Genomic DNA, 19,429 nt, shown 5'->3' with positions numbered 1-19,429 from the left:
GTGTTCGCCACCTGCCTCGGCGCCTCCGTCAGCTTGTCTTCCGGCTTCCATCCCCAGTTGAATGGGCAGATGGAGCGCGTCAACCAGGATCTGGAAGTGGTGCTGAGGTGCTACGCCTCCAGCAACCCAGCTACGTGGAGTCAACGACTGGCGTGGGCAGAGTACGCCCACAACACCCTTCTCTGCTCATCCACCGGCCTGTCCCCCTTCCAGTGCCAATACGGGTACCAACCCCCCCATTCCCCGAGCAAGAGGAGGAGGCGGCGGTCCCGTCGGTCCAGGCCCACATCAGTCACTGTCGCCGCACCTGGAGGCAGGTACGGACGGCACTTAAGCGAGCCTCGGTCAGGTCTCAACTCCAGGCCAACCGCAGGCATCGCCCGGGACAGAGGGTGTGGCTCTCCACGCAGGATCTTCCCCTCCGCGTGGAGTCCAGGAAGCTGTCCCCCCAGTTCGTCTGGCCATTCAGAGTGGTCCGGCGAGTCAACCCAGTGGCCTACCGCCTGCAACTTCCCCCCACCATGAAGGTTTCATCCCACATTCCATGTGTCCCTCCTCAAGTCAGTCACCACCTGTCCCCTGGCTCCCCCTCCTCGTCCTGTTCCCCCCACTGCGCCTCGTCGGAGGGCAGCTGGCTTTTACTGTGGACCGGATCCTGGACTGCCGGCGGATGGGGAGGGGTCTCCAATTCCTGGGTGCACAGGAGGGACATTCTGGACCCAGGGCTGATAACAACAGAGGTGAACGGCTGGGGCAGTTCGTCTGGGGGAGGGGGGCACTGTTACAGGAGGGGGTCGCAGTTCCGGAGCGACCCACTAGGTGTCTTCCTATTGGTGTCACCTGTGTCTATCTGATTCACCTGTGTATTTATTCCCTGCTAGTTTCACTATGCCAAGCAGTACTAATCAGTGTCTGATCGCGGGACGTATGGACAGGTACGTGAGAAGTGTTCTCCCTGTTTAGTTATTATTTCAGTCATAGTGAGTATTTCATATTTTTGGTTGTCTGCCTGTTTTTTGGAGTCTTCTTTGCTCCGCCTTTCTTTTTTGTGTAAAGTCCGTAATTTTGTATCCTGACTTCGGGACCATCAGTAAAGTTCCTTGTTTCATCATCTCTGCCTACCGCCTACTGTCTAACCTGCACCGCACCTGGGTCACACCTCACACCAACCGTTGCAAAGAGTGCTCTCGAGCGGCTAGATGTTCTTTACCATTCGGCCACCAAATTTGCCACCAATGCTCCTTATAGGACACATCACTGCACTCTATAGTCCTCTGTAAACTGGTCATCTCTGTATACCCGTCGCAAGACCCACTGGTTGATGCTTATTTATAAAACCCTCTTAGGCCTCACTCCCCCCTATCTGAGATACCTACTGCAGCCCTCATCCACCACATTCAACACCCGTTCTGCCAGTCACATTCTGTTAAAGGTCCCCAAAGCGCACACATCCCCGGGTCGCTCCTCTTTCCAGTTCGGTGCAGCTAGCGACTGGAACGAGCTGCAAAAAACACTCAAACTGGACAGTTTTATCTCCCTCTCTTTATTCAAAGACTCAATCATGGACACTCTTACTGACAGTTGTGGCTGCATTGCGTGATGTATTGTTGTCTCTACCTTCTTACCTTTGTGCTGTTGTCTGTGCCCAATTATGTTTCTACCATGTTTTGTACTGCTATCATGTTGTGCTGCTGCCATGTTGTGTTGCTACCATGCTGTTGTCATGTGGTTTTGCTACCATGCTGTGTTGTCATGTGTTGCTGCCATACTATGTTGTTGTCTTAGGTCTCTCTTTATGTAGTGTTGTGGTGTCTCTTGTCGTGATGTGTGTTTTGTCCTATATATATATTTTTTATCCCAGCCCCCGTCTCCGCAGGAGGCCTTTTGCCTTTTAGTAGGCCGTCATTGTAAATAAGAATTTGTTCTTAACTGACTTGCCTAGTTAAATAAAGGTTAAATAAAATAAATAAATGCAAATTATTTTACTCTGGAGGAACAAGAGATGGTTAACAAACATAGGAAACAGTCATATACAGACAGGAAATGTAACTCTCAAATACTGAAACCCTATTGGTAGAGAGATAGAGACAATTCATTTTGATTGGTCATACCAGGTAGACGAGGCCGACTGTCATGGCGACGGCACAGATACACATCCCTCCTAAACCAATCAGAGTCAATGTCCGTCGGCCGGCCCTGTCCACTAGGGCCACCTGCAACACACACACACATTTTAGTTCACTTAAACAGTATGACTGTTTGCATCACTGACCTACAAATGGTTTGTCTATGTGTGTGTGTGTGTGTGCGTGTGCGTGTGTGTGTGTCTATGTGTGTGTGTGTCTGTGTGTCTGTGTGTGTGTGTGTGTGTGCGTGTGCGTGTGTGTGTGTGTGCGTGTGCGTGTGTGTGTGTGTCTTTCCGTACCGACACCATAGTAAAGACGGTATTGATAACTCCTACTCCAATGGTTGCATAGACAGGCTGGGTGACTCCTGCTCTCTCAAAGATGGCTGTTGAGTAATAAAATATCTAAAGAGATAAAAACAAACATTATGTTTCCATCCAGTAAAGCAGAGTCATAAAAACCTCAATCTGACTCATCCATGCTGTTAAAACGATATAAAACAATATACAACAATATAAAACAATATACAAAGATACAATACACTCACTGGTGACTCAACACACACACACTTCACTCTCTCACTCATTCACAATCCCTCTCTTTTCTTCCTGTATTCTCTCTCTCAGACAGTTGTTCCCTCTCTGCCCCTCTCTCTCAGTAACTCACAGCGTTGATTCCAGATAGTTGTTCCCTCTCTCCCCCTCTCTCTCAGTAACTCACAGCATTGATTCCAGATAGTTGTTCCCTCTCTCCCCCTCTCTCTCAGTAACTCACAGCATTGATTCCAGATAGTTGTTCCCTCTCTCCCCCTCTCTCTCAGTAACTCACAGTGTTGATTCCAGACAGTTGTTCCCTCTCTCCCCCTCTCTCTCAGTAACTCACAGCGTTGATTCCAGACAGTTGTTCCCTCTCTCTCAGTAACTCACAGCGTTGATTCCAGACAGTTGTTCCCTCTCTCCCCCTCTCTCTCAGTAACTCACAGTGTTGATTCCAGACAGTTGTTCCCTCTCTCCCCCTTTCTCTCAGTAACTCACAGCGTTGATTCCAGACAGTTGTTCCCTCTCTCCCCCTCTCTCTCAGTAACTCACAGCGTTGATTCCAGACAGTTGTTCCCTCTCTCCCCCTCTCTCTCAGTAACTCACAGTGTTGATTCCAGACTGTTGTTCCCTCTCTCTCAGTAACTCACAGTGTTGATTCCAGATAGTTGTTCCCTCTCTCCCCCTCTCTCTCAGTAACTCACAGCGTTGATTCCAGACAGTTGTTCCCTCTCTCTCAGTAACTCACAGCGTTGATTCCAGACAGTTGTTCCCTCTCTCCCCCTCTCTCTCAGTAACTCACAGTGTTGATTCCAGACAGTTGTTCCCTCTCTCCCCCTCTCTCTCAGTAACTCACAGCGTTGATTCCAGACAGTTGTTCCCTCTCTCCCCCTCTCTCTCAGTAACTCACAGCGTTGATTCCAGACAGTTGTTCCCTCTCTCCCCCTCTCTCTCAGTAACTCACAGTGTTGATTCCAGACAGTTGTTCCCTCTCTCTCAGTAACTCACAGTGTTGATTCCAGATAGTTGTTCCCTCTCTCCCCCTCTCTCTCAGTAACTCACAGCATTGATTCCAGATAGTTGTTCCCTCTCTCCCCCTCTCTCTCAGTAACTCACAGCATTGATTCCAGACAGTTGTTCCCTCTCTCCCCCTCTCTCTCAGTAACTCACAGTGTTGATTCCAGACAGTTGTTCCCTCTCTCTCAGTAACTCACAGCATTGATTCCAGACAGTTGTTCCCTCTCTCCCCCTCTCTCTCAGTAACTCACAGTGTTGATTCCAGACAGTTGTTCCCTCTCTCCCCCTCTCTCTCAGTAACTCACAGCGTTGATTCCAGACAGTTGTTCCCTCTCTCCCCCTCTCTCTCAGTAACTCACAGCATTGATTCCAGACAGTTGTTCCCTCTCTCCCCCTCTCTCTCAGTAACTCACAGTGTTGATTCCAGACAGTTGTTCCCTCTCTCTCAGTAACTCACAGCATTGATTCCAGACAGTTGTTCCCTCTCTCCCCCTCTCTCTCAGTAACTCACAGCGTTGATTCCAGACAGTTGTTCCCTCTCTCCCCCTCTCTCTCAGTAACTCACAGCGTTGATTCCAGACAGTTGTTCCCTCTCTCTCAGTAACTCACAGCATTGATTCCAGACAGTTGTTCCCTCTCTCCCCCTCTCTCTCAGTAACTCACAGTGTTGATTCCAGACAGTTGTTCCCTCTCTTCCCCCTCTCTCTCAGTAACTCACAGTGTTGATTCCAGACAGTTGTTCCCTCTCTCTCAGTAACTCACAGCATTGATTCCAGACAGTTGTTCCCTCTCTCCCCCTCTCTCTCAGTAACTCACAGTGTTGATTCCAGATAGTTGTTCCCTCTCTCCCCCTCTCTCAGTAACTCACAGCGTTGATTCCAGACAGTTGTTCCCTCTCTCCCCCTCTCTCTCAGTAACTCACAGCGTTGATTCCAGACAGTTGTTCCCTCTCTCCCCCTCTCTCTCAGTAACTCACAGCGTTGATTCCAGACAGTTGTTCCCTCTCTCCCCCTCTCTCTCAGTAACTCACAGCGTTGATTCCAGACAGTTGTTCCCTCTCTCTCAGTAACTCACAGCGTTGATTCCAGACAGTTGTTGTGAGAGATGCATCATCAGGGCTACAAACAGCTGCTGCCTGTAGAGAGACGACCGCACCTAGAAGACCACAGACACACATCACAGCATTAATACAGGTCTGCAGACATATCACAGCATTAATACAGGACTGCAGACACATATCACATTATTAATACAGGACTACAGGCATATTACAGCATTAATACAGGACCACATAACCACATACACATATCACATTATTAATACAGGACTACAGGCATATCACAGCATTAATACAGGTCTGCAGACACATATCACATTATTAATACAGGACTACAGGCATATTACAGCATTAATACAGGACCACATACACATATCACATTATTAATACAGGACTACAGACATATCACAGCATTAATACAGGACTGCAGACACATATCACATTATTAATACAGGACTACAGGCATATTACAGCATTAATACAGGACCACATAACCACATACACATATCACATTATTAATACAGGACTACAGGCATATCACAGCATTAATACAGGTCTGCAGACACATATCACATTATTAATACAGGACTACAGGCATATTACAGCATTAATACAGGACCACATACACATATCACATTATTAATACAGGACTACAGACATATCACAGCATTAATACAGGTCTGCAGACACATATCACATTATTAATACAGGACTACAGGCATATTACAGCATTAATACAGGTCTGCAGACACATATCACATTATTAATACAGGACTACAGACATATCACAGCATTAATACAGGTCTGCAGACACATATCACATTATTAATACAGGACTACAGGCATATTACAGCATTAATACAGGTCTGCAGACACATATCACATTATTAATACAGGACTACAGGCATATTACAGCATTAATACAGGTCTGCAGACACATATCACATTATTAATACAGGACTACAGACATATCACAGCATTAATATAGGACCACAGGCATATCACAGCATTAATACAGGTCTGCAGACACATATCACATTATTAATACAGGACTACAGACATATCACAGCATTAATACAGGTCTGCAGACACATATCACATTATTAATACAGGACTACAGGCATATCACAGCATTAATACAGGTCTGCAGACACATATCACATTATTAATACAGGACTACAGGCATATTATAGCATTAATACAGGTCTGCAGACACATATCACATTATTAATACAGGACTACAGACATATCACAGCATTAATACAGGTCTGCAGACACATATCTCATTATTAATACAGGTCTACAGACACATATCTCATTATTAATACAGGACCACATACATATCACATCATTAATACAGGTCTGCAGACACATATCACATTATTAATACAGGACTACAGGCATATTACAGCATTAATACAGGACCACATACACATATCACATTATTAATACAGGACTACAGGCATATTACAGCATTAATACAGGTCTGCAGACACAAATCACATTATTAATACAGGACTACAGGCATTTTACAGCAATAATACAGGTCTGCAGACACATATCACATTATTAATACAGGACTACAGGCATATTACAGCATTAATACAGGACCACATACACATATCACATTATTAATACAGGACTACAGGCATATTACAGCATTAATACAGGACCACAGACACACATCACATTATTAATACAGGACTACAGATACATATCACATTATTAATACAGGACTACAGACACATGTCACATTATTAATACAGGTCTACAGACATATCACATTATTAATACAGGACTACAGGACTACAGATATATTTCATTATTAATACAGGACTACAGACACATATCACGTTATTAATACAGGCCTACAGACATATTTCATTATTAATACAGGACTACAGGACTACAGATATATTTCATTATTAATATTGGACCACAGACACATATCACATTATTAATACAGGACCACAGACACATATCACATTATTAATGCAGGACTACAGACACATTTCATTATTAATACAGGACTACAGACATATTTCATTATTAATACAGGACTACAGACAGATATCACATTATTAATACAGGACTACAGATACATATCACATTATTAATACAGGACTACAGACACATATCACATTATTAATACAGGACCAGACCAACATGATTAGACAGCTATACACCAGATGTTCAGTAGAGGAGATATTGAACGTACCAGGACGGCGATAGAGACTTGCGCCTCCTTCTCCACCTCCTCCTTCTCCCTCCTCATCTCCTCCAGATCAGCTGATGGGTCATACTCTCCCTTCAGACGACGCAGACCTACAAATGCACGCACATACAGCATGTGTGTATTTTTATTCAATTATTATTTATTCAGGTTATTCTTATTCAGATCATATATATTTTCTAAGAGAGAGCTGATATTTCTACAGTACGTACTCTTCTTGGCCTCCTCCACCATGCCTCTCTTGATGTAGAGGTATCTGGGACTCTCAGGACACAGTGGCAGCAGTAGAGACTGTAACACAGCAGGAGCTCCAGACAGACCCAGCAGCACCGGCCAGTAGTAGTCATTACCCAGGAGGAACTCTAGACCTAGCACCTGGGGGACAGGGGGACAGAGATGAGGGACGGACACAGACAGTGACAGGGGGATGGAGATTAGGGACGGACACAGAGAGAGACAGGGGGACAGATTAAGGACGGACAGTGACAGGGGGACCGAGATTAGGGATGGACACAGAGAGAGACAGGGGGACAGAGATTAGGGATGGACACAGACAGTGACAGGGGGACAGAGATTAGGGACAGACACATAGGTGTGTGTGTGTGTGTGTAGTCTTACCTGACTCAGTAGTATACCAGTAACAATAGCCAGTTGATGTAAGGTTCCCAGAGCTCCTCTGTAGGCCATTGGAGCTATCTCCCCTATATACATAGGAACTAACCCTGAGGACAGACCTGAGAAGGAGAGAGAGAGAGAGAGAGAGAGAGAGAGAGAGAGAGAGAGAGAGAGAGAGAGAGAGAGAGAGAGAGAGAGAGAGAGAGAGAGAGAGAGAGAGAGAGAGAGAGAGAGAGAGAGAGAGAGAGAGAGAGAGAGAGAGAAAAGAAAGAAAGAAAGAAAGAAAGAAAGAAAGAAAGAAAGAAAGAAAGAAAGAAAGAAAGAAAGAAAGAAAGAAAGAAAGAAAGAAAGAGAAAGAAAGAAAGAGACACTTTATGGAACCCAAAGCCTTCACTATTTCATCCTGGAATATCCAAGGCCTGAGGTCATCTGCCTTTGGCCTAAAGAGCAGGAACCTGGACTTCACCAAATAAATCGGAAATACATGGTATAGAGGAGACGGACCCACTGGTTGCCCTCTAGGTTACAGAGAGCTGGTAGTCCCATCCACCAAACTACCAGGTGTGAAACAGGGAAGGGACTCAGGGGGTATGCTAATTTGGTATAGAGCAGACCTAACTCACTCTATTAAATTAATCAAAACAGGAACATTTTACATTTGGCTTGAAATTCAAAAGGAAATGATCTCAACAGAGTAAAATGTCCTCCTGTGTGCTACCTATATCCCCCCACTATAATCCCCATACTTTAATGAAGACAGCTTCTCCATCCTGGAGGGGGAAATCAATCATTTCCAGACCCAGGGACATAGTCTGTGGCGACCTAAATGCCAGAACTGGACAAGAACCTGACACCCTCAGCACACAGGGGGACAAACACCTACCTGGAGGTGACAGCATTCCCTCCCCCAAATCCCCCCCTAGGCACAACTACGACAACATAACCAACAAAAACGTGTCACAACTCCTGCAGCTCTGTCGCACACTGGGTATGTACATAGTCAATGGGGACTCTTCGAGGGGCTTCGAGGGGACTCCTATGGTAGGTACACCTATAGCTCATCTCTTGGCAGTAGTACGGTAGACTACTTTATCACTGACCTCAACCCAGAGTCTCTCAGAGCGTTCACAGTCAGCCCACTGACACCCCTATCAGACCACAGCAAAATCACAGTCTACTTGAACAGAGCAATACTCAATCATGAGGCATCAAAGCCAAAGGAACTGAATAATATTAAGAAATGCTATAGATGGAAGGAAAGTAGTGTCGAAACCTACCAAAAAACAATTAGGCAACAACAAATTAAATCCCTTTTAGACAACTTCCTGGACAAAACATTCCACTGTAATAGTGAAGGTGTAAACTTGGCAGTAGAAAACCTAAACAGTATATTTGACCTCTCAGCATCCCTATCATATCTAAAAAAGTAACAACAGTGACAAATGGTTTGATGAGTGGTCCTCTGTAGCTCAGCTGGTAGAGCACGGCGCTTGTAACGCCAAGGTAGTGGGTTCGATCCCCGGGACCACCCATACACAAAAATGTATGCACGCACGACTGTAAGTCGCTTTGGATAAAAGCGTCTGCTAAATGGCATATTATTATGAAGAATGCAAAAACCTAAGAAAGAAATTGAGAAACCTATCCAACCAAAAACATAGAGACCCAGAAAACCTGAGCCTACGCCTCCACTATGGTGAATCACTAAAACAATACAGAAATACACTACAGAAAAAGAAGGAACAGCATGTCAGAAATCAGCTCAATGTAATTGAAGAATCCATAGACTCTAACCACTTCTGGGAAAATTGGAAAACACTAAACAAACAACAACACGAAGAGCTATCTATCCAAAACGGAGATGTATGGGTAAACCACTTCCCCAATCTTTTTGGCCCTATAACAAAGAACAAACAGCAAAAAAATATACATGATCAAATGCAAATCTTAGAATCAACTATTAAAGACTACCAGAACCCACTGGATTCTCCAATTACATTGAATGAACTACAGGACAAAATACAAACTCTCCAACCCAAAAAGGCCTGTGGTGTTGATGGTATACTCAATGAAATGATAAAATATACAGACCACAAATTCCAATTGGCTATACTTAAACTCTTTAACATCATCCTTAGCTCTGGCATATTCCCCAATATTTGGAACCAAGGACTGATCACCCCAATCCACAAAAGTGGAGACAAATTTGACCCCAATAACTACCGTGGGATATGCGTCAACAGCAACCTTGGGAAAATCCTCTGGATTATCATTAACAGCAGACTAGTTCATTTCCTCAGTGAAAACAATGTACTGAGCAATTGTCAAATTGGCTTTTTACCAAATTACCGTACGACAGACCACATATTCACCCTGCACATCCTAATTGACAAACAAACAAACCAAAACAAAGGCAAAGTCTTCTCATGCTTTGTTGATTTAAAAAAAAGCTTTTGACTCAATTTGGCATGAGGGTCTGCTATACAAATTGATGGAAAGTGGGGTTGGGGGAAAAACATACGACATTATAAAATCCATGTACACAAACAACAAGTGTGCGGTTAAAATTGGCAAAAAACACACACATTTTAAGCCCCACCCTCTTCAACATATATATCAACGAATTGGCGAGGGCACTAGAACAGTCTGCAGCACCCGGCCTCACCCTACTAGAATCTGAAGTCAAATGTCTACTGTTTGATGATGATCTAGTGCTTCTGTTACCAACCAAGGAGGGCCTACAGCAGCACCTAGATCTTCTGCACAGATTCTGTCAGACCTAGGCCCTGACAGTAAATCTCAGTAAGACAAAAATAATGGTGTTCCAAAAAAGGTCCAGTTGCCAGGACCACAAATACAAATTCCATCTAGACACCGTTGCCTAGAGCACACAAAAAACTATACATACCTCTGCCTAAACATCAGCGCAACACAGGTAACTTCCACAAAGCTGTGAACGATCTGAGAGACAAGGCAAGAAGGGCCTTCTATGCCATCAAAAGGAACATAAAATTTGACATACCAATTAGGATCTGGCTAAAAATACTTGAATCAGTTATAGAACCCATTGCCCTTTATGGTTGTGAGGCCTGGGGTCCGCTCACCAACCCAACATTCACAAAATGGGACAAACACCAAATTGAGACTCTGCATGCAGAATTCTGCAAAGATATCCTCTGTGTACAACGAAAAACACCAAATAATGCATGCAGAGCAGAATTAGGCCGATACCCGCTAATTATCAAAATCCAGAAAAGAGCCGTTAATTTCTATAACCATTTAAAATGAAGCGATTCCCAAACCTTCCATAACAAAGCCATCACCTACAAAGAGATGAACTTGGAGAAGAGTCCCCTAAGTAAGCTGGTCCTGGGGCTCTGTTCACAAACACAAACAGACCCCACAGAGCCCCAGGACAACAACAACAACAACACAATTAGACCCAACCAAATCATGAGAAAACAAAGAGAGAATTACTTGACACATTGGAAATAATTAACATAAAAACAGCGCAAACTAGAATGCTATTTGGCTCTAAACAGAGAGTACACAGTGGCAGAATACCTGACCACTGTGACTGACCCAAACTTAAGGAAAGCTTTGACTATGTACAGACTCAGTGAGCATAGCCTTGCTATTGAGAAAGGCCGCCGTAGGCAGGCCTGTCTCTCAAGAGAAGACAGGCTATGTGCACACTGCCCACAAAATGAGGTGGAAACTGAGCTGCACTTCCTAACCTCCTGCTAAATGTATGACCATATTAGAGACACATATTTCCCTCAGATTACAGAGATCCACAAAGAATTCGAAAACAAACCCAATTTTGATAAACTCCCTTATCTACTGGGTGAAAAACCACAGTGTGCCATCACAGCAGCAAGATTTGTGACCTGTTGCCACAAGAAAAGGGCAACCAGTGAAGAACAAACGCCATTGTGAATACAACCCATATTTATGTTTATTTATTTTCCCATTTCTACTTTAACTATTTGCACATTGCTACAACACTGTATATATACATAATATTACATTTGAAATGTCTTTATTCTTTTGGAACTTCTGAGTATAATGTTTACTGTTAATATTGATTGTTTATTTCACTTTTGTTTACTATCTACTTCACTTGCTTTGGCAATGTTAACATACATTTCCCATGCCAATAAAGCCCTTAAATTGAAATTGAAATTGAATTGAGAGAGAGAGAGAGAGAAGAGAGAGTCAGTACCAGCCTTGTTCACACTTGTAGTGATCAGGATGTAGTGGACAGAGCTGGGCCAAATACTTATTTCCTGTTGTAGTGTGTGACTTCATTTATTGATTACTCACCACAGTAGAATCCCATGACACAGCGTCCAGCGATGACCAGGATGTGAGGTTTCCACATCTTAGCCATCCCCATCAATAGACCTGCTATTACTGCTAACACATTCACCATCAACATGCCCTTCACCCTGCACAGACAGCATAGGCATTAGCTCAGTGGATAACACAGTCTTGTGGCATACAGACGACCCGAGTTCAAACACAGTCACACAAGCGCATTCAGTTTCATCTTGAGACAGATAGATGAAGAGGGAGGTAAGGACGCTCACACACACCTTCCTCTCAGGTCTCCAACGAAGCCCACCAGGAAGGACGACACCACACCCCCGATGGAGAAGATTGACACAGACAGAGACCAATACATGACCACAGACGGATGCACTTCCTGCTTCCTTGTCTCTGTATCATTCTCTGATAGGAGACGCTCCTCAGGGAGCACCCCCAGGGACCGCCCATAATGCTGCTCAATCACCTAGGAAACAAAGTAAAAGTTTATAATACTACTAGTTGTTTACTCATTACTATAATAAACAGTGTGGGTGTACCTTCTGTGGTGCATTGATGACTCCCAGGCTGTATCCATACTGTAGAGAACCCAAGACTGCAGAAAACACTGCTAGGGCTAGAGTGCCTGTCAGCTGCTGTAGGACACAGAGATATTAAAAGGTGCCTGTAATGCTCTGACCTAGTGTGCAGGGAAACAGTTGTATGCACCATGCTGTCCCATTTGCTGTAAAATACTGTTAATAACAGAGCAACAAAACTTCTTCACATTACTCAGTGTTACTGTTTCCTGATTAAACTAATCAAGGGATTGATATTTAGTTGACTAGTTCAATTAGGTGTGTCACACATGCAGTTAACAAAAATATATGGACATTTCTGCTCTGTCCAAAATTACAACCAACTGATTGCAGCATTACTGCAAAAATGGAGGAGGCAAGTGGAAAAGGGAGAAGGTAGGGAACTTGTTTGTTTGCCCTGCATTAAAGACCAAAATTGGCAAAAGAAACTGTCAAAAATAAAAAATATATCAGTTTTACTTGAGGACCAAAACGTTGACCACAACGCCATACAGGTTGCAAAATAGTTGGGAGGAGATTTTTGATGTACCGATTCCATGGCACATGGTCTATGAACTGATACACAAAACGACGCCGGATTCCAATCGTCCCAGTTTTTCCATTTAAATTATTATAGAAAATTCTTGTAACCAATAGAATGTTATATATATATATATATATGGAGGAGACAACAATCCCAGCTCTGCAGATTTTGCTACGAAGAGACAGAATCCTTAACTCACTTGTTTTTGTACTGCCCATATGTAGCTTGTTTTTGGTCGCAGGTTCAGGAATGGCTAAAAAATTGCAACATTTACTTGGAGCTTACTCTGCAAATAGCACTACTAAGTGATTTGATAAGTCATAGTCAGTTGATCAATAATATAATAATACTCTTAGCAAAGGTTTTTATCTTTAATTTACAATCTGTAGAAACTATGAGAATAGAAAGGTTCAGAACTTTTGTGAAACATCACACAGTGGAAAAATATATGGCAGCTAAAATCAAAACGGGATGGTCTTCAGAGATAGATTGTAGGGGTTGAAGGTAGCTGAAGGCTGGGACTAAAATCAAACAAAAGATAACTAATGTAAAATATTCTGTCCGTGAAATGTATGTAGTATGTATAAACTGGAAGTGGAAGCCTAAGTATTTTTGTCCATTAGTTTACTCCAATTAGGGAAGGGGTGGTAGGTTTAGGGGAAAATAATAAAGAAGGAAAAAATATGTATATATATTTAAAATAAAATACACTACCGTTCAAAGGTTTGGGGTCACTTAGAAATGTCCTTTTTTTCCAAAGAAAAGCAAATTTTTTGTCCATTAAAATAACATCAAATTGATCCGAAATACAGTGTAGACATTGTTAATGTTGTAAATGTAGCTGGAAACGGCTGATTTTTAATGGAATATCTACATAGGCGTACAGAGGCCCATTATCAGCAACCATCAGTCCTGTGTTCCAATAGCACGTTGTGTTTGCTAATCCAAGTTTATCATTTTAAAAGGATAATTGATCATTAGAAAACCATTTTGCAATTATGTTAGCACAGCTGAAAACTGTTGCGCTGATTAAAGAAGCAATAAAACTGGCCTTCTTGAGACTAGTTGAGTATCTGGAGCATCAGCAAAAGTGGGTTCGATTACAGGCTCAAAATGGCCAGAAACAAATAACTTTATTCTGAAACTCGCATGGAATAGCCTTCATTTCTCAGAACAAGAATAGACTGACGAGTTTCCGAAGAAAGTTGTTTCTGGCCATTTTGAGCCTGTAATCGAACCCACAATTGCTGATGCTCCAGATACTCAACTAGTCTCAAGAAGGCCAGTTTTATTGCTTCTTTAAATCAGCACAACAGTTTTCAGCTGTGCTAACATAATTGCCATTGGAACACAGGACTGATGGTTGCTGATAATGGGCCTCTGTACGCCTATGTAGATATCCCATTAAAAATCTGCCTTTTCCAGCTACAATAGCCATTTACAACATTAACAATGTCTACACTGTATTTCTGATAAATGTGATGTTATTTTAATGGACAAAGAAAATGCTTTTCTTTCGAAAACAAGGACATTTCTAAGTGACCCCAAACTTTTGAACGGTAGTGTACATATTTACAAAAAATATATATATGGGGGATTGGAAATTATGCACAGAATTACAATGACAGAAGCCACAATCTACAGTGGGGGAAAAAGTATTTCGTCAGCCACCAATTGTGCAAGTTCTCCCACTTAAAAAGATGAGAGAGCCCTGTAATTTTCATCATAGGTACACGTCAACTATGACAGACAAAATTATCCAGAAAATTATCCAGAAAATCACATTGTAGGATTTTTTATGAATTTATTTGCAAATTATGGTGGAAAATAAGTATTTGGTCAATAACAAAAGTTTCTCAATACTTTGTTATATACCCTTTGTTGGCAATGACACAGGTCAAACGTTTTCTGTAAGTCTTCACAAGGTTTTCACACACTGTTGCTGGTATTTTGGCCCATTCCTCCATGCAGATCTCCTCTAGAGCAGTGATGTTTTGGGGCTGTCGCTGGGCAACACAGACTTTCAACTCCCTCCAAATATTTTCTATGGGGTTGAGATCTGGAGACTGGCTAGGCCACTCCAGGACCTTGAAATGCTTCTTACGAAGCCACTCCTTCGTTGCCCGGGCGGTGTGTTTGGGATCATTGTCATGCTGAAAGACCCAGCCACGTTTCATCTTCAATGCCCTTGCTGATGGAAGGAGGTTTTCACTCAAAATCTCACGATACATGGCCCCATTCATTCTTTCCTTTACACGGATCAGTCGTCCTGGTCCCTTTGCAGAAAAACAGTCCCAAAGCATGATGTTTCCACCCCCATGCTTCACAGTAGGTATGGTGTTCTTTGGATGCAACTCACCATTCTTTGTCCTCCAAACACGACGAGTTGAGTTTTTACCAAAAAGTTATATTTTGGTTTCATCTGACCATAATACATTCTCCCAATCCTCTTCTGGATCATCCAAATGCACTCTAGCAAACCTGGACATGTACTGGCTTAAGCAGGGGGACACGTCTCGCACTGCAGGATTTGAGTCCCTGGCGGCGTAGTGTGTTACTGATGGTAGGCTTTGTTACTTTGGTCCCAGCTCTCTGCAGGTCATTCACTAGGTCCCCCCGTGTGGTTCTGGGATTTTTGCTCACCGTTCTTGTGATCATTTTGACCCCACAGGGTGAGATCTTGCGTGGAGCCCCAGATCGAGGGAGATTATCAGTGGTCTTGTATGTCTTCCATTTCCTAATAATTGCTCCCACAGTTGATTTCTTCAAACCAAGCTGCTTATCTATTGCAGATTCAGTCTTCCCAGCCTGGTGCAGGTCTACAATTTTGTTTCTGGTGTCCTTTGACAGCTCTTTGGTCTTGGCCATAGTGGAGTTTGGAGTGTGACTGTTTGAGGTTGTGGACAGGTGTCTTTTATACTGATAACAAGTTCAAACAGGTGCCATTAATACAGGTAACGAGTGGAGGACAGAGGAGCCTCTTAAAGAAGAAGTTACAGGTCTGTGAGAGCCAGAATTCTTGCTTGTTTGTAGGTGACCAAATACTTATTTTCCACCATAATTTGCAAATAAATTCATTAAAAATCCTACAATGTGATTTTCTGGATTTCTTTTTCTCAATTTGTCTGTCATAGTTGACGTGTACCTATGATGAAAATTACAGGCCTCTCAAATTTTTTTAAGTGGGAGAACTTGCACAATTGGTGGCTGACTAAATACTTTTTCTCCCCACTGTATCTGCAATATTAAAGCTGATCTACCCCCCTAAAAAATTAATAAATGTCTGTCAATGATGGAATAAAATACATACTGCTTGTTACTGTTCCTGTTTACAGACGTGCTTTTCTCAGAAATAAAAAACAGACGTAAAATATGATGAATCACTGATATAACCAGCTCTGTCATGCCATCAACAAATGAACTGTCAAATCAATGGTACTCTCCCTACCTCGGTTTAATCATGACACACGATGCCCACACACACACTCTCTCTCACACACACACACACACACCTGTCACACACACTCATGTCCTTGTGTGTAGCTACAGAGCATCGTTCAGTCAGGATTGAACAGTCGGAGATTTTACTACATTATAAAACCAGCAGCTTGGCTTTCAACGTTTGTTCAATAAATGGATTAGATACCTCAAAACGAGCATGTGTGTGTGTGTGTGTGAGATAGTGTGTAAAAGTGTACGGAGAGAGATCTTACCTTTCCCGACTCCATGATGGGTTCAGAGTCTTGACACCAGCTCCAACAACATGAACTGATCACACACACGTACGCAAACACACACACTTCCAGGGTAATCATCAATCGCTGGGATCACGCTGTGTCCATGCACTCATCTCGACATACACACAGCACTGGATAGAAAGACACACCGGAGCAAAGCACCTCTATCTGTACACCATATTGTTGGGCGTTTATCATTCATATCATTAACATCATTAACGTCATTAACATCACACATGGTGCCTAACATACTTCACCTCCTGTCTTAGGTTGTGTTTGTCACCCTGTTTTCATGGTGGTTAAACTCTGTGTAGTGATTAGTGAACACACAGTATCTGGGCTGGTTTCCACTGTTCACACACACCCTGGTCATCCTGAGCTCAGCACATTAGCTCTAAATGAGGGGGAAGATCTAAGACACACACACACGTTCAGTCACGCACACACACACACACACACACACACACACACACAGTGAGGGACAGTATTAGGTAGGGTTAATGATATACCTTCTACAGGGACAAAGTCTGAGGGTCGGTGGCCTCAGCTGATAACTTACACTGCAACCCCTACACACACACACACACACACACACACACACACACACACACACACACACCACAGAATCTAAATAAAGAAATACATTAAAAACTGAATAATGTTCTAGTATCATTTATTTTTCTGTTTTACAAAACAAAGAAACCAAAACGTTAGTGAAGAGTTTGTCGTTCAGAAACAAACAGAAGAAAGAGGGGTGTAGAGTTTTTCTTTTAAAGACAGAAACCCAACAGCAGTGGGATCAGCAGTCTGTTCACCAGATAGAGAGAAGACCATGACAGAGGTGTGTATCACGGACACACACACATGCACGCGTGCACACACACACACACACACACACACGTGTGCGCGGGGAAGACTGTAGTTCAATCAGCACAGCTCTTTATTGCTAACATTCTAAAAAGCAACCTGCCTACAGAACAGTAACTTCATTAGTAACTTAAGCATGAAACTTAAAGGAGCAGTCTGGAAGTTTAATTTCCGGACAAAAGTGTTGCCCCTGCACTTGTTTGTAATTTGAGGGAGTGGGTCTTGTTTTAGTTTTGTTTCTTGGATGAATGTGTTTGTAGTTACTAAATATACACACACACACACGCCTTACATAACTGTTGTATTCTGGGTAATGGAGTTCTACAGAATGGCTTCGACAGCATAAAGGACAACAGCTTCAGATGTTCTCATCTTTGTTTTCATAAATGCAAATGTATTTCATAAAAACTCTTAAACATTATTATTTATTTTTTTATAAATTAAGTATTGGTTAAATTGAAATTATAATGATTAATCTATGGACATAAGATGCTATCAAAGTGTTAAAATAAAATGGTAAACCAACAGAAAAGTGTGAACAAAACAATGGTAGATAAATTAGTTGACCTGTGTGATGTTTGCTTCATCATGCTAGGCACTGTCCAAACAGGAAGTAGTCACAATCAGACCAGACCAATCAAATCAGACTCAGGTGGGAGACAGCTTTACACAATGATTCTTTACACACAGAGACAGATAAGACAGACAGACACAGATTGGTTCATTCTCAGACGATTCTCAAATGATTCTCAGTTGAATCAGGTTTTTATCTGGCATTTCAGCATAAAATAAAACACACAAACTGAACGACAGAAACTAACAATGTGCTGTGCAAGTTATCAAGCTCTTAACATTACAATTCAAAAGTAATTATTTATAAAGTACCTAAAACAAGAAACAAAACCTGAACAATGTGTTATTTAAAAGACAGAAAGAAAGCATATTTCTAGTAAACAGCAGAATGTTGTTATTCTTTTTTAATAACATTACAGTTGATCTGATGCAGCACCTTGAGAATTTAAAGACTTTAGAGTGGAGGGATAGGAGGAGGAGAGGAAAGAAGGAATGGAGTAGAGGAGAGAGACAGAGGCTGGGATTTTATTTTAAAGGGACATAGCCCATATTTTAGAGAAGAGGGGTGGAGTGGTGGAGAGAGAGGGGAGGGGAGTGGTGGAGAGAGATGGTATGGGAGTGGTGGAGAGAGAGGGGAGGGGAAGGTTGAAGTGGAGGAGAGAAAGAAAGAACAGTTTCAGGAAGTACCGGTTCGTCTCCACAGAGGGTAGTCGAGATCTTGGAAAACCAGCGCTCCCGTTGATCCAAACACTCACCTGCCTTCCCACTCCTCTTCTTAATAGTCATGTATCTTTTTATTATTTTATTCTTTATAGTCCTTTAGGTCTGTTACAGTGTTGTAGTCTCTCAGTGTTTCACTGTCCTTCCAGTGTGTTCTCTCAGTTAAATTCAGTGTTGGACTCTCCCAATATTCAACTCACTTGTTTGATTCAGGGTGCGATTTGATTCTCTTGGTCCATTGTTTTAATTGGCTTATGAAATTAGTCTTGGCCTGTGATGGACAGCTGAGCAGGCCAATGGGAAGACAGTGGGAGGAGTTAGTTTCACCAGTTCATCATGGAGCTACGGTTGAGGGTCATGAAGAAGACCTGACTGCTGCCTCCAGACCTAACCGACGCAAAGAACACCTAGACACACACACAAACAAACACACACACACACAAAGCATTAAAATACATGATTGTTGCAGGCAATAGAGCATATGAATGTGTGTGTGTGTGTGTGTGTGTGTGTGTGCG

General features: G+C 42.6%; 2 protein-coding genes across 3 annotated transcripts in view; both read right to left on the bottom strand.

The window, feature by feature from the left end:
• Window positions 1–11: 11 nt before the first annotated feature.
• LOC311112175 (solute carrier family 2, facilitated glucose transporter member 2-like) lies at window positions 12–16,851 on the bottom strand. 2 transcript variants are annotated; one of them, XM_084155151.1, is made up of 10 exons: window positions 16,728–16,851; window positions 12,453–12,548; window positions 12,183–12,379; window positions 11,911–12,035; window positions 7,588–7,703; window positions 7,182–7,344; window positions 6,955–7,061; window positions 4,754–4,834; window positions 2,426–2,530; window positions 12–2,213 (listed from the first exon to the last, which is right to left on the bottom strand). In XM_084155151.1, exons 1-10 carry the CDS (start codon window positions 16,827–16,829, stop codon window positions 2,106–2,108), a joined length of 1,200 nt encoding a protein of 399 aa, XP_084011277.1. In that variant the 5' UTR covers window positions 16,830–16,851; the 3' UTR covers window positions 12–2,105. The 2 variants fall into 2 exon arrangements, with proteins under 2 accessions (XP_084011277.1, XP_084011278.1); XM_084155152.1 differs by having other exon boundaries at window positions 12,453–12,545.
• Window positions 16,852–17,408: 557 nt separating this feature from the next.
• The window catches only part of LOC311111948 (traf2 and NCK-interacting protein kinase-like), a 38,300-nt gene continuing 36,279 nt past the window's right edge, over window positions 17,409–19,429 (bottom strand). Inside the window, exon 34 of the mRNA XM_084154885.1 lies at window positions 17,409–19,318. Coding sequence (XP_084011011.1) covers window positions 19,235–19,318 — 84 coding nt within the window. The 3' untranslated portion in view covers window positions 17,409–19,234. The remainder of the gene's footprint in view (window positions 19,319–19,429) is intronic.

This window comes from Coregonus lavaretus, assembly GCF_964263955.1.
Source record: "Coregonus lavaretus genome assembly, chromosome: 38".
In the NCBI taxonomy this organism is placed as follows: domain Eukaryota; kingdom Metazoa; phylum Chordata; class Actinopteri; order Salmoniformes; family Salmonidae; genus Coregonus; species Coregonus lavaretus.
This window is presented reverse-complemented; position numbering and strand designations above follow the sequence as displayed.